Source organism: Harpia harpyja, chromosome 12 (assembly GCF_026419915.1).
Source record: "Harpia harpyja isolate bHarHar1 chromosome 12, bHarHar1 primary haplotype, whole genome shotgun sequence".
Classification (NCBI taxonomy): Eukaryota; Metazoa; Chordata; class Aves; order Accipitriformes; family Accipitridae; genus Harpia; species Harpia harpyja.
In genome coordinates this window covers 35,052,519-35,064,686 of record NC_068951.1, presented here as the reverse complement: position 1 = coordinate 35,064,686, position 12,168 = coordinate 35,052,519, and the positions used below count along the sequence as shown (strand labels likewise).

Below are 12,168 nucleotides of genomic sequence, written 5' to 3'. Positions count from 1 at the left end.
AGCGAAACCTTTATCTGAATTTACATGTCTTTAAAGAATTTGAAGACAATCAAGTAAGTTCGTACCCAGGAAGCTAAACACAGAAAACTAAGAATTTATGTACTGCAAAAGCACAAAGGCAAGACAAAACATGGCCCTGATATGCCGTGATAGCTGTGGTCACCTGCTTGCATTGGAGGAATCCATTGGTGCATGGTATACACTCTCAGTGATTCTTTGGTGCAGTTGACTTGCTTCTGTTAAAGAAAAAGTAAAAAGAAATTGCTCCAAATTGTATAAATTGCTTCCTTGTTTGCATGGAAGGTGGGAGAGGGAGAGGGGGAGGGAAGGGAGAGGGAGAAGGAGAGATTTTGACCTGCTGCAATCAAAATTGAATACTCATACTTGAAGAGAAAAGGCATATGGTGATCTTAAAGTTTGAAAACTTAGCTCACCCGAACAGCTCTTCCACCCATATTATTTCAATGCAGAAGAGATTTCTTCCCCTGCCACCTTCTCTTTCCTCTGTACCTCTTCCTAGCTCACTGCACAATATGGATTTAGAGAATGCACATATTGGCATTTTTCCCAGAATACAATACAAGTTTTGTGGCTCACAGCTTTTTCTGGATTTAGCAACACATGTACAACAGTTCTTCTGCACACGCAGCCATCTAGTAGAATATATCCCCATCCCTCTGAAGACTGCTTTTGCTCAGCATCCTGGACAAACAGCAATAATAAAATGTTGTTCAGATGCCACTTGTTCACTCTTTTTGCATAGCTGCAAGGTAGCAACAGACTACTTTGTACCTATGTCTAGTAACTGCTGAGTGGAGAAAGATAGGAAAGATGCTGACAACCTGGTTTTCAAGGCCAGGAGAGTCAGACACTGAGAAGTGAGGAAGCAATGGAAGGAGCTGCTTTCAAACTCTCAGATTGCTGAGATCCTATGGCTATTTCACTCTGGAAAAAGACGAACCTCCTGTCAATGAAAGAAGAACAGACAAAGGGACAGGGACAGCACTGAAAGATTAAACTTAAAGTCTTTTGTGGGTGGGAATGTTGGGAGAAAGGAGCACCCTGGGTGGGGAGTCGGAAGTAGCTCCATTCCTGCTTTTGGCAACTGATTCACAGCCTTGCACAAATCCCTTAAGCTGCATCCATAATTCCTTTGCCAGCAAGAGACAATTATACTCTTTGGGATCAATGCATCAAGGAGTTACCCAAAGCCTTGTTAGCATTCCATGCTCACTGCAGTATACAATAGGAGGTGTATATACACTATGTGTTTGGACACTAATGACCCATATGTTAAATTATTTATCACATACCTTTGGCCACCTTCTTTGGCCTTTACTCACTCATTCATCCCAGCTGGTTCCTTCCAACATTCCAACTCCCTGTGCAACTTCTAACAACAGTCATTAAAAACAGCGCCGACAAACAAACATATCCCTCTTCCTTCTCTCATTACAACACACAGTTGGAGAAATATCCAGTCTTGGATTAAGCATGAATTAAGGCCTCTGCTTTCTCGAGTCATTACAAATAGAAATCCCTGTTTAAAACTACAGGACAAAGCATTTGCTTCCTGCAATCAATATTGTAATAAGTCCTTTAATTCACGTGATCATTTGGGATAAGGCAATGGGAAGAGTTCAACAGCATATAAGACATAATTTCTGCCCTCTGACTGCTGTTCTGCTGGATTCACAATGAAGGAAAACTTGACTTTGCTCATAGAGTAGGATGAAAGTCGTCCTTGGATGTTCTCAAGACCAAACTGGCTAAAGTCTTGGGTAACCTGGTTTGACCAGTAACTGAGTCTGCTTTGAGCAGGATGTTGGACTATGATATCCTGAGGTCCCGTGAAACCTGAAATATTCTAGGATCCTATGATCTTAAGACAAAACAATAAAGAATATCAAAATATAAACATTTTCCAAAACTTTCAGTCTTGATTCCTGCATAGTTTTCTCTGGAAAATGCATAGTAACTCTAGCATATAGGTCTTGTATGCTACAAAGAGTTCACAAATGCTCATCTGGGTGACATACAAGCTTCATTTTCTTTGCCTGGAAACACACATGGAGGATTAGCACTCTGTGCTATTAAACACATACATTTTCTCCATAAGCTACTCTTCTTTTCTGTGGTAGCCTAAGTAAAGCCAGCTTTTATACTGTAGAAGTAAATATTACAAACCATATCAGACAGTCCCTAGTTCAAGTTCTGAAACTGCACTGATAAGAATCTTGAGTTCTTTCCTCAGCAGTTCTTGTTGAACTGACCACAGTGAAATTCAGAATAAAAAGGAGAAAGGATGAAGACAAGAATAGTAATAGAAGACCTGAGTAGTAAGCATTGTAAATAAGTATATTGTTATGGGTTGGATTAAATTGCTGAGGCTAATATGCATAGTTGTTTCCCTCCACTTAATGAGGTTGTAAGAACTCATTGCCTTTGTGAAACAGACAATTAAAATAAAGATGGCCTCTGAAGTTAAAGCACAGGCACAGGTTTCCACCTAGGACAAAGTCTGCTTAGGAATCTGAAGGATGTGGGTGGAGAGGCTTTGCTGGCATTGCTTTAAAGAGAGGTGTGTGTGTGTATGAGAGAAGCAGAAAATAACAGGTCAAGGTGAGAAGCAATGCCAGGGCCCAGGAAAAGACTGTATTGGACACAGCTATGTTTTTTTGTCCTAAGAGAGCCTGAAAAATGGCTTTTAGGACTCTACGTTCTTGTTTGTAAATAGAATAGTATCTCAGATAGCTTTCATCACTATGTTCTCTTAGTATCTGGAATAACCTAACTGAATTTTGTCTGTCTTGGGTTCAATATCTTACATAAGAAAGGATGTCATTATCTGCAGATCCTGAGGGAACCAGCAGATGAAGTGGCTAAGCCACTTCTACCTGGACTTGTCCAAGCATTTTACACTGTCCCATGCGACACTCTCTCTAAATTGGAGAGACGTGGATTTGATGGATGGACCACTCAGTGAATAAGGAATTGGCTGGACGGTCGCACTCAAAGAGTTGCGGTCAACAGCTCAATGTCCAAGTGGAGACCAGTGACGAGTGGCGTTTCTCAGGGGTCGGTATTGGGACCGGCCCTGTTTAACATCTTTGTCAGCAACACGGACAGTGGAATTGAATGCACCCTCAGCAAGTTTGCTGACAACACCAAGCTGTGTGGTGCAGTCAACATACTGAAGGGAAGGGATGCCATCCAGAGGGACCTTGACAGGCTTGAGAGGTGGGCCCGTGTGAGCCTCATGATGTTCAACAAGGCCAAGTGTGAGGTCCTGCACATGGGTTGGGGCAATCCCAAGCACAAATACAGGCTTGGCAGGGAATGGATTGAGAGCAGCCCTGAGGAGGAGGACTTGGGCGTATTAGTGGATGAAAAACTGAATATGAGCCAGCAAAGTGTGCTTGCAGCCCAGAAAGCCAATCACATTCTGGGCTGCATCAAAAGAAGTGTGACCAGGAGGTCGAGGGAGGTGATTCTGCCCCTCTACTCCACTCTCATGAGACTCCACCGGGAGTACTGTGTTCATCTCTGAGGCCCCCAACATAAGAAAGACATGGACCTGCTCAAGTGGGTCCAGAGAAGGGCCACGAAAATGATCAGGGGGCTGGAGCATCTCCCCTATGAGGCTGAGAGATTTGAGGTTGTTTAGCCTGGAGAAGAGAAGGCTCCAGGGAAACCTTATAGCGGCCTTCCAGAACTTAGAGGGCCTACAAGAAAGATGGAGAGGGACTCTTTAACAAGTAGTGTAGTGATAGGACAAGGGGTAATGGCTTTAAACTGAAAGAGGCTAGATTTAGATTAGATATTAGGAAAAAATTCTTCACTGTGAGGGTGGTGAGGCACTGGAACAGGTTGCCCAGAGAAGTTGTGGATGTCCCATCCCTGGAAGTGTTCAAGACCAGGTTGGATGGGGCTTGAGCAGCCTGGTCTAGTGGAAGGTGTCCCTGCGTATGGCAGGGGGGTTGCAACTAGATGATCTTTAAGGTCCTTTCCATTGTAAGGTCTCAACCTAAACCATTCTATGATTCTATTTTAGGTACTTATGAGGCTTCAGTCATTCATGTGTTGAGCACGTCACAAATCACCTTCATAGTGACATCTCTGTGAGAGAGGGAAATGTCATTAATCATGTTTTACAGGGAGGTTACTAAGATAAAAAGATGGGATAACTGACTGACATGTAAAACATAAGGCAGGTGACTAGATTTGAAATAAAACCCCTCAAAAACCCAACAAAGCAAAACAAACAATAGGACAGAGAGGAACAGTTGCTGTCTGGTCATGTATGTAAAAGGAGATCTTTTGTGTCAGGTCTTGTGAGAAGGCACAGAGTGAAGACTGGGACCCCATCTCCTCACATGCTGATGTAAATGGATGTTTCTAGGGTTGTGGCTTGAGAGGGAGAACACAGGAAAATCATGTTCCTCAGACTAACTGTGAATGGAATAATTATTCATGCCATTTCTAAAGTTCTAAGAAATTTTCTTTGATCAGGACAAGGGTTTAAGTCCCAGCAATGCTGCCACCACCCAACTGACCCTCACATAGAAGATCTGTTCTTGCTGATTTCACTGATGGTAGTAGATGGCACTGTAACTCATCCCAGCTACAGAAGGAAGGCAACATGACCAGATCTCGCTCTGTGTGTCCTACCTCTACATGCTTCCAGTTGTCCTGTCAGGACTTTGCGAATCTCTGAAATCCAGGTGTTTTTCAACTCAACAGAAGATGCCTGAGAACACAAGAGGAAAAGACAAAGCAGATCTAGTTAAAGCATGCTGCCAATCACTTGGCTGCCCTGACCTACATTTGCTCTTGATTTTCCCAAGGAATGGAATGCTGTGGCCAGCTTTGAGCAAACCAAAGGACGCTCTTCAAGATGGAAAAGTTACCATGAATCTAAGGTCCTGTCCTTGCTTTTCTGTCCAGCATTCTAAGTAATTTTCCACTACTTTGTTTCCTCTTTTACCCAAAATCATGACCATTTTCACAATGATAAATTGGCAATTTCAGTGCCAACACAATAATGAAGCTTCCAAAGGCTATTGTTTCTTGAGTGTACAGGACAATGAAAGTCACGAAACTGAAAACTTTCTTAAAAACCAATTCAATTGAAAGGAAGCATAGTCCTTGGAAAAAAAAAGATTGTTGTTACCTGAATGATATAGACCTCTTCTCTGCCATTATACCAGATCTCAAACTTCTTGTTATCCCCTTTTACATTTTCTGTAATGCCCACAGTGCTCATCTGTTTCAAAATAGAAAGGAAGAACCTGGAATCTGGAAAATGTCAACATTCTTTAAACTCTTTATCCTCTGAGAAGCATTTTTAAAAGGCTGCATTCACTTCTGCACCTTAGGGAGTCATTAAAAGTAAAATTCAGAACATGTTATTTCTCAACATCTAATTTATCATTCATCTTTTTGATTGTTAGAGGGAAAAAAAAAATTAAGCACTCAAAAGTAACACAAGTTAATGTCTGATCATGAGTTTATCCTCTTTGCTTTTTTTGCTTGAACTGTGGGTCAGTTTTCAACCCTATCCTGGCTCTTGTCCACCTATACAAATTTTCAGTTTGAGGAAGGTGGTATTTTCAACTTGCCATCACTGACCTATTGAGGTGGGAGAGGAAGAGGGGTGGAACAGGGCTTTGTGAGATTTAACAACTCATCTGCAAATCCAGACAACACAAAATATTCTATATAGTTTCAGGAAAATGAAAAAAAGAGGTGAGCAAGCAGCTAAGTGCCTAACTAGGCAAGACGAACAAGGAACTGAAGAAAATAATTCTTGATTTCTTAAATGATAGATTCTTAACCACAATTTTGAAGTCCACCTGCTACTATACTTACCAGCTTCCCATCTTCTTCCTGTATTTGTTCATCCCCCTTGTTCTGATTTGCCTCAGCGTTAGGTTTGAAGATTTAAACAGCTTTGGTTATGTCATCATTCCTGCTATCTCCACAGAAAGAAACTTCAAACATTCATATGAATTGGTTCAGTCCTTGAACCAGGTTCTATTACAATTCCTGTCTGGTTACCCTATAAGTTTGCAGCATTACACTTGAAGACCTGTGTTAGTTGACTGAAGACACAAGTGTCACACCAATCTGCTTAAAGGGAAAATTTGACCTACTTATGAATCTCATCTTAACAGAAAATATCCTGACTCATATCAGGAAATGTTACTTTTGCAAATAAAAGGGCACTTCTGCACTGTGATTCACCTGTAGCTGTTACTGTCACAGAATATATCTGCTCAACTGATGCCAATAGTAAAACTCACAACAGAACTGAACTTGGAGAATGCTTAGAGGCAGAACAATGAGAGATGCAGGTCCATTCAGTCTTGCTTCTCTTTATGAGATGCTGGGCAAGAACACACAAGGTGCCTGTTTGTATCGAGTTGCAAAACCAAGGTTCACATCTGGAGTTGCAGGACATATGGCTGGGTCTGTCTCCAGATCAAAACTAAATGGGAGCTTTCATTTACTCAGGGGTGCAAGATAGCTCCAGATATGTGTACTTTCTTCAAGTCTCCACATGGAAACATCCCTGTGTTGTGAGAACACCAGATTTATTTCTCTCCCCCACCATTACCACATTTATTACCTTTAATGAATTTTTAAAGCTGTATGAAGCCGTCTTCTCATGGCCATCTGTGTTCTCTTCCCGTTTCTTGCAGAAAAGTAGCATCTTTGTGTAGAGGAATAGGTGTCTCTGCATCGGTTTGAATCTAGCCAAGTCCTTCACCTTGTTGTGCCCCTTCTTGTGGTCAGTCCACACATTGAAGGAACCTTGCATCAACAGTTTGCCAAGCTCACTGACATCCCCCTAGCAAGCAAGGAAAAGAGAGAGCCTATATCACATTCAAACTAGGGTAATCCCAGGCACAGTTCTTTCCCCTAGTGGTGTTTAAGCTTCCAGGCAGAGGCATGTGCCTAGGCATCCCTCGTGTTGGAGAGTGGACATGTTACAGCTGGAACCCCATCTGCACATGTCTCCTTGCTAAACCTGTGTGGTTTCCTCATATAACCATTAACCCATCGTTTTCCATGTTCATGATTCCCAGTTTGTCTCCCCTTTCATAGTTAGTGTCTAAGGTCTGTCTCAGGACCTCTTTGGATCTGACACACAGGCCGTCCCCTCTGACGACCTCAGAGGAAGCAACTTCTGACAAGAACTGGGTTTCACGACTCCTGTCTCCAAGGCAGTATGAAGGCCCAGTGCAGTCCAGATATCCAAGCAATGGCCTTGGCTCTGAAAGATCTAGGCTCAGTTTCTGCTCTGCTACGAGCTTCTTCTATCCCTGGGCAAAACCTTGAAAGATGCTTAGATGTCTGAAGACACAGATTGGTGCCTAGAGGTATGTAGGTGTGTAATTCCCTCCCACTGCAAAATAGCCTTTAAAGCTTTGTCAATAGTTTCTGCAAACTGTGCAATGCTGCACAGGCTTGGGCAAAGAGGGAGCCGTAAAAGTACCTGAGGGAGAGTGAAACTAGGCAGGAACCAGACCTTTCTAAGTAAAAGACCTTGTCTAAGGACCACTGATGGGTGAATACTTCAGCTGATATAAATATTTGGCTCAGGTGCCACCAGCACAATCATTTATAGCACAGTTCAGTACTAAAGAGTGTAGCAATGTGTGGATAGAGGACATGGCAACATCTATATGGTAATGGGCTTCAACAAATAATGATAAACATAATTATCCTAGCAGCAAGTTTTTCTAGGAATGCTTTGTATAATAAATTGAGGGAATAAGCTCAGTGCATTATTAAAGTACTTATTTTCAACATCTGTATGTTCTGTTGATTATAAGCTGAAGATGTTGGCTCCAAGTGGGAATGTCTGATTTCTTAAACTACGGATTGCAACCTGTTCTCCCTCTCATTCCCCATCCTCTACCCTAGATCCAACTGTAAAACCAGGGTTTGATTAGGCACTTTTCCATTCCATATCAGGCTATTATTAGACTCTCCAAAGCATTCAGAAAACATCAGTAATTTCTGTAACAGTCTCTCATCTCTTATATAGAGTTGGATTTTTTTTTTATTTGTGCATACAGGACTGTGTGTGTTTGTATTTATATGTGCATGTGGGTGTAAACTGAAAGCCTGTGAAAAGCCTATTGATGAGATGTAAAGCTAAATGAAAAAACCAAACAAACATATTTTCTACATAGTTCTGACAATGGTGAGAGGCTCCTGTCACTCCAGGCACTGTTCAATACAGCATTGAGATCCAGAAGCTCAGTTCAACTCTTGTGATAGGTCTGTCTCTTCAAACTTGGATCAGGATTATAGCAAGTGAAGTGGGGGCCTACCACTACAGAGAGAAAGAGGATGGACAGGGATGGAAGTCTGCAGCTATCCCACAAAAAACTTTGAATATCAGCCCATAAACCCTGGACTCTCTCTTCAGTGTGGGCAGCAAATAGAGAGGAGGACACTGCTTCTGGTAACCTGTGCTAGTGGACAGCAGTTTTTTGTCCTAAAGGAAGTTTATTTAAAATGGAGGATTTGATCACTATCTCAAATATAATTATTCCCTGTTAGAACAATACACTGTATCTCATGTTTATGGAAGATGAGAGATATGTATGAATGGCTTAAGTGCTGCATAACTCATGGACAAACTACCCAGGACAGATTGTATACAAATGTTAGGATGATAGTAGGGAACATCTCTAAAACTTCTGCTCTCCAAGCTTTACTCTACTTTACTTCTGGCTTTGCCTAAAAATAATAAAAAACCTAAAACCAACCCCAAACTTACATGTTAGCAATTTCTTACACAAGAGTTCAGCTCCTCGAGTCTGCATGTGCACAGGTCCAAGAACCAGAATATCCTATGCAATTAGGAGCATTCATCAGCTGCCACAAAACCTGCTTTTCTGCTGGCATAATATCCTTCTCTGAAAGGTGTTCTAGGCAAGTATTTCTATCATGCCTGTGTGGGAAAGACTCCACAAGATGGGGCACAGTTTCATGAGCTATGGGAGGTGTTTATTTGGCATCACAGCTGAGCACCTGGGACAGGTGGAACAGGGAGAAGAAATTATTGGGTTCATCTTCTTTCACACTTTCACCCCATTTGATAATCATGTTACAAACCATCTCAGGAATGCTGTCAGCATCGGGCTACACAGCAGCCATGTTCTGCTTTGTCATGTCTTTCAGTTCAGCTAACAAACCAAGGCAAAAATCTAGTCCTTGGATCTACTATCTGGCATTTCATGGAAGACTGGCAAATTCAAAAGTAGAAGTTGCAAAGGAACAGGAATGCTCTGTTGAACTCCTGAGTACAAAACTATTCCGAAATTTGAAAGTAAGGGATAGGCAAGAGGATGACCTCAACAATTATATGAATAGGAATCTGAGTAGATCCCCTCTGCTCAGGATATGTTACCTTTCTTGGAGAAGCTTTTCTACCCATCCCTTACAGAACTGTTTAAAAACAAATTTTTGTAAAATTGCTGTAACTAAATACATTTAAACTTGGAAACACAGGAGGAAAGCTACCTTTCTCTTTGGGAATGAATCAGAAACAGTGGAAACTGGGGAAGTAAAAGACATGCTGTATCCATGAGCTTCCCATCCCCATGTTGACTGGTCCAAGTCTGCAATAATAATATCCAGCCTTTAAAGAGTCTTTCTAAAATGAATCTCTGAGACACTCAGAATTAGCCATAACCAGAATCGTTTAGAGAATCCTTCACAAGCTATTTGTCCTGACACCCAGAAGGCTGTAAAAGACTCACTACGGAAACCAAATGGACTTGAACCAAAAAAACCACACAGGTTTGTCTTTTCTGCAAATACAAATGAAGACTTGATTGTTTCAAAAGAGAAACTGTTGAACAAGGTAACATGTTCAGCAATGTGCAAGTTACCAGTTTGTGCAGCAGTTGCTAGAAACCCCAGGAGGAGCCAGCAGGCTGTCACTGCAACCAGTGATTCAAAAAGTCACATCAAGCAAAACCACCCTGAGTGCTGAGAACAGTGGCACCAGGACAAAGACACCTGTCCCTAAAAAGTCCGTAAAAGTCTGGACAAACCTGAAAGCAGCAGAGATGTGTCTCAGTGTTCATTTATACTGCTCCAGGAAAAACTTTTCACAAAACAAAAGTGCTAGAAGGGAAAGTTTGTCTACTGTCATGGAAAAGTGAACACAAGCTTTGCCGCTGGCTTTAAATAAAACAAAACAGCTTCCCAAGTGTAGAAAAACCAAAAGGAAAACTGACTACTAAAGTGAATCAGGTTTGGTTTTGAATTAAAAATCTAATGAACTATTCCTGTTCAGCCAACAAATCTGAATATAGTAGGACTCTCCTACCTTGAGAAAACTTGGAAAAAACTGTAAGTTAGATGGAAATCATATCAAAAAGATACTGCTAATCTAAACTAAGCAGGAAAACTTCATGCTATATTCTTAATTTAAACCCAACTCTTGGTGCAAAGACCTACAGCACAAGACCCCACTGATCAATTCATAATGGGTGTAGCTTATAGCTGTGCAGAAGGCTGAGGTAAAGTATATGCTTTACTTAAGTTTGTCAGGTTTGGCAGACCTAAGTTATGCTTAGGACCTGTGGTATTTCTCTGATCCACAGGCACTACAGCTAGTCTATGTGTTTACTAATATAACAAGGTGGCCACTGCTTCACATTCAACCCCGTACAGCTACTGCAGGATAAGAATTCATATTCTCATTTCAAATGTAATGCACAATCCACAGGAGCATCTCCAACTGTGTACAGCAGTGGATCTATGACATATAGCCAAGCAAGCAGTTAAATTTCTTTATAAAATAATGCTGACAGAGGGCATGGTTTCCTCAGCTACCAGACGCAGATGCACTTGCACAAAAGAGAGAACTATAAAAATTAAAACTCCTGAAGCCACTCCATCCTGCAAAACACAGAATAACTCTTCCCACCCAGACACAGTCAGTATAGACCCCAGCACTTTCTTGGGAGGTCACATTCTGCACAAAATACTGGTTTTCTGGTATCCAGACTAAACCCTGTTACTCTGATCTAATAATTCTTTGAACCCAACTTCTCAGTCCATTGTTTTTTCTTGACATTTTTACCCTGCCGCTATTTTTTACCACATCACCCTCAGGCCTCATTTCGACAGGCATGCTTCTCCTTTATGTGTCAATCACTTCCACTTCTCACTTAAGGGCCCATTTTATGTAGGCAACACTAGTTCTTGAAAGTCATATGACTTCAGTGGTGCTTCAGCAGAGAGGTATATACATTTGTAGCCTTTGATTTGTACGTTGGTTATTATTTCATGTTTCAGATAATGAGTTTGCCAGTCACTGGGATGGATTCTATTACCCACTTTAAATGAAAGCCAGATTTTCCTCCCTAAGTGCAAGAGATTTGGAAACACTTGAGTTGCACTGTGATCACAAAGTTTCAGCAAATTTCTTAAGTTATGTCTGTCACACTTGCTACCTTTCATCTACAAATGAGTTTTGGGTGTGATGACTCAGAAGGACTGCATTCATCACACTTCTTCCCCACATTCACATCCCCAACTTCACGACAGGTATGTTGACATGTATTTTCAGTCACCACAACATGCCACTGAGTGGCATCTTTCAAGAATGTGGCACAAGCTCCTGCAAAGTGTACCCAGCCATGGGCACAGCATGATCAATGATGAGAGGAACACTGGATGGGTCAAGACCAGAGTAAAAGCAACAGCAAATAATACCTCATATCCTGTGATTGCTATCTGGTGCATTGAGTCATTTACTGATTTGATGATATCAAGCATCGTGGCCAGGGCTTCTTCCAATTCAGCTGTACCCTCTGAATTCTTGCTGCACTTCAGCATTTCCTGATTAAAAAAAGGTGCAAAAACTACTTGAAAACTTCTTATACCAGAAGGCACCATAAGACAATCCTCCCTGAAATTTCTGCTGCATAGACAAAGTAGCAGAACTACAGGAAAAAACAAACAAACAAACAAACAAAACCAAACAGGACATTCACCAGGATTGTCATTGAGTACATACATTTTGACCCTTTGGACATTTTCAAGTTTTATGGGTTCATTTAAGATGAGACAGGACCATTCTGACATATTTACAATGAACTTTCTGCATGTCACAGAATTACATCCAGGGTT

General features: G+C 41.4%; 1 protein-coding gene across 17 annotated transcripts in view; it reads right to left on the bottom strand.

Annotated features, from left to right (window-relative positions):
• The window catches only part of MCF2L2 (MCF.2 cell line derived transforming sequence-like 2), a 186,823-nt gene that overhangs the window by 25,175 nt on the left and 149,480 nt on the right, over positions 1–12,168 (bottom strand). For all 17 annotated transcript variants that reach the window (XM_052804872.1, XM_052804883.1, XM_052804874.1 and 14 more), the window contains exons 21-25: positions 11,752–11,877; positions 6,632–6,853; positions 5,174–5,266; positions 4,672–4,750; positions 164–236 (exon numbers count right to left, since the gene is read on the bottom strand). In XM_052804872.1, coding sequence (XP_052660832.1) covers positions 164–236; positions 4,672–4,750; positions 5,174–5,266; positions 6,632–6,853; positions 11,752–11,877 — 593 coding nt within the window. The remainder of the gene's footprint in view (positions 1–163; positions 237–4,671; positions 4,751–5,173; positions 5,267–6,631; positions 6,854–11,751; positions 11,878–12,168) is intronic.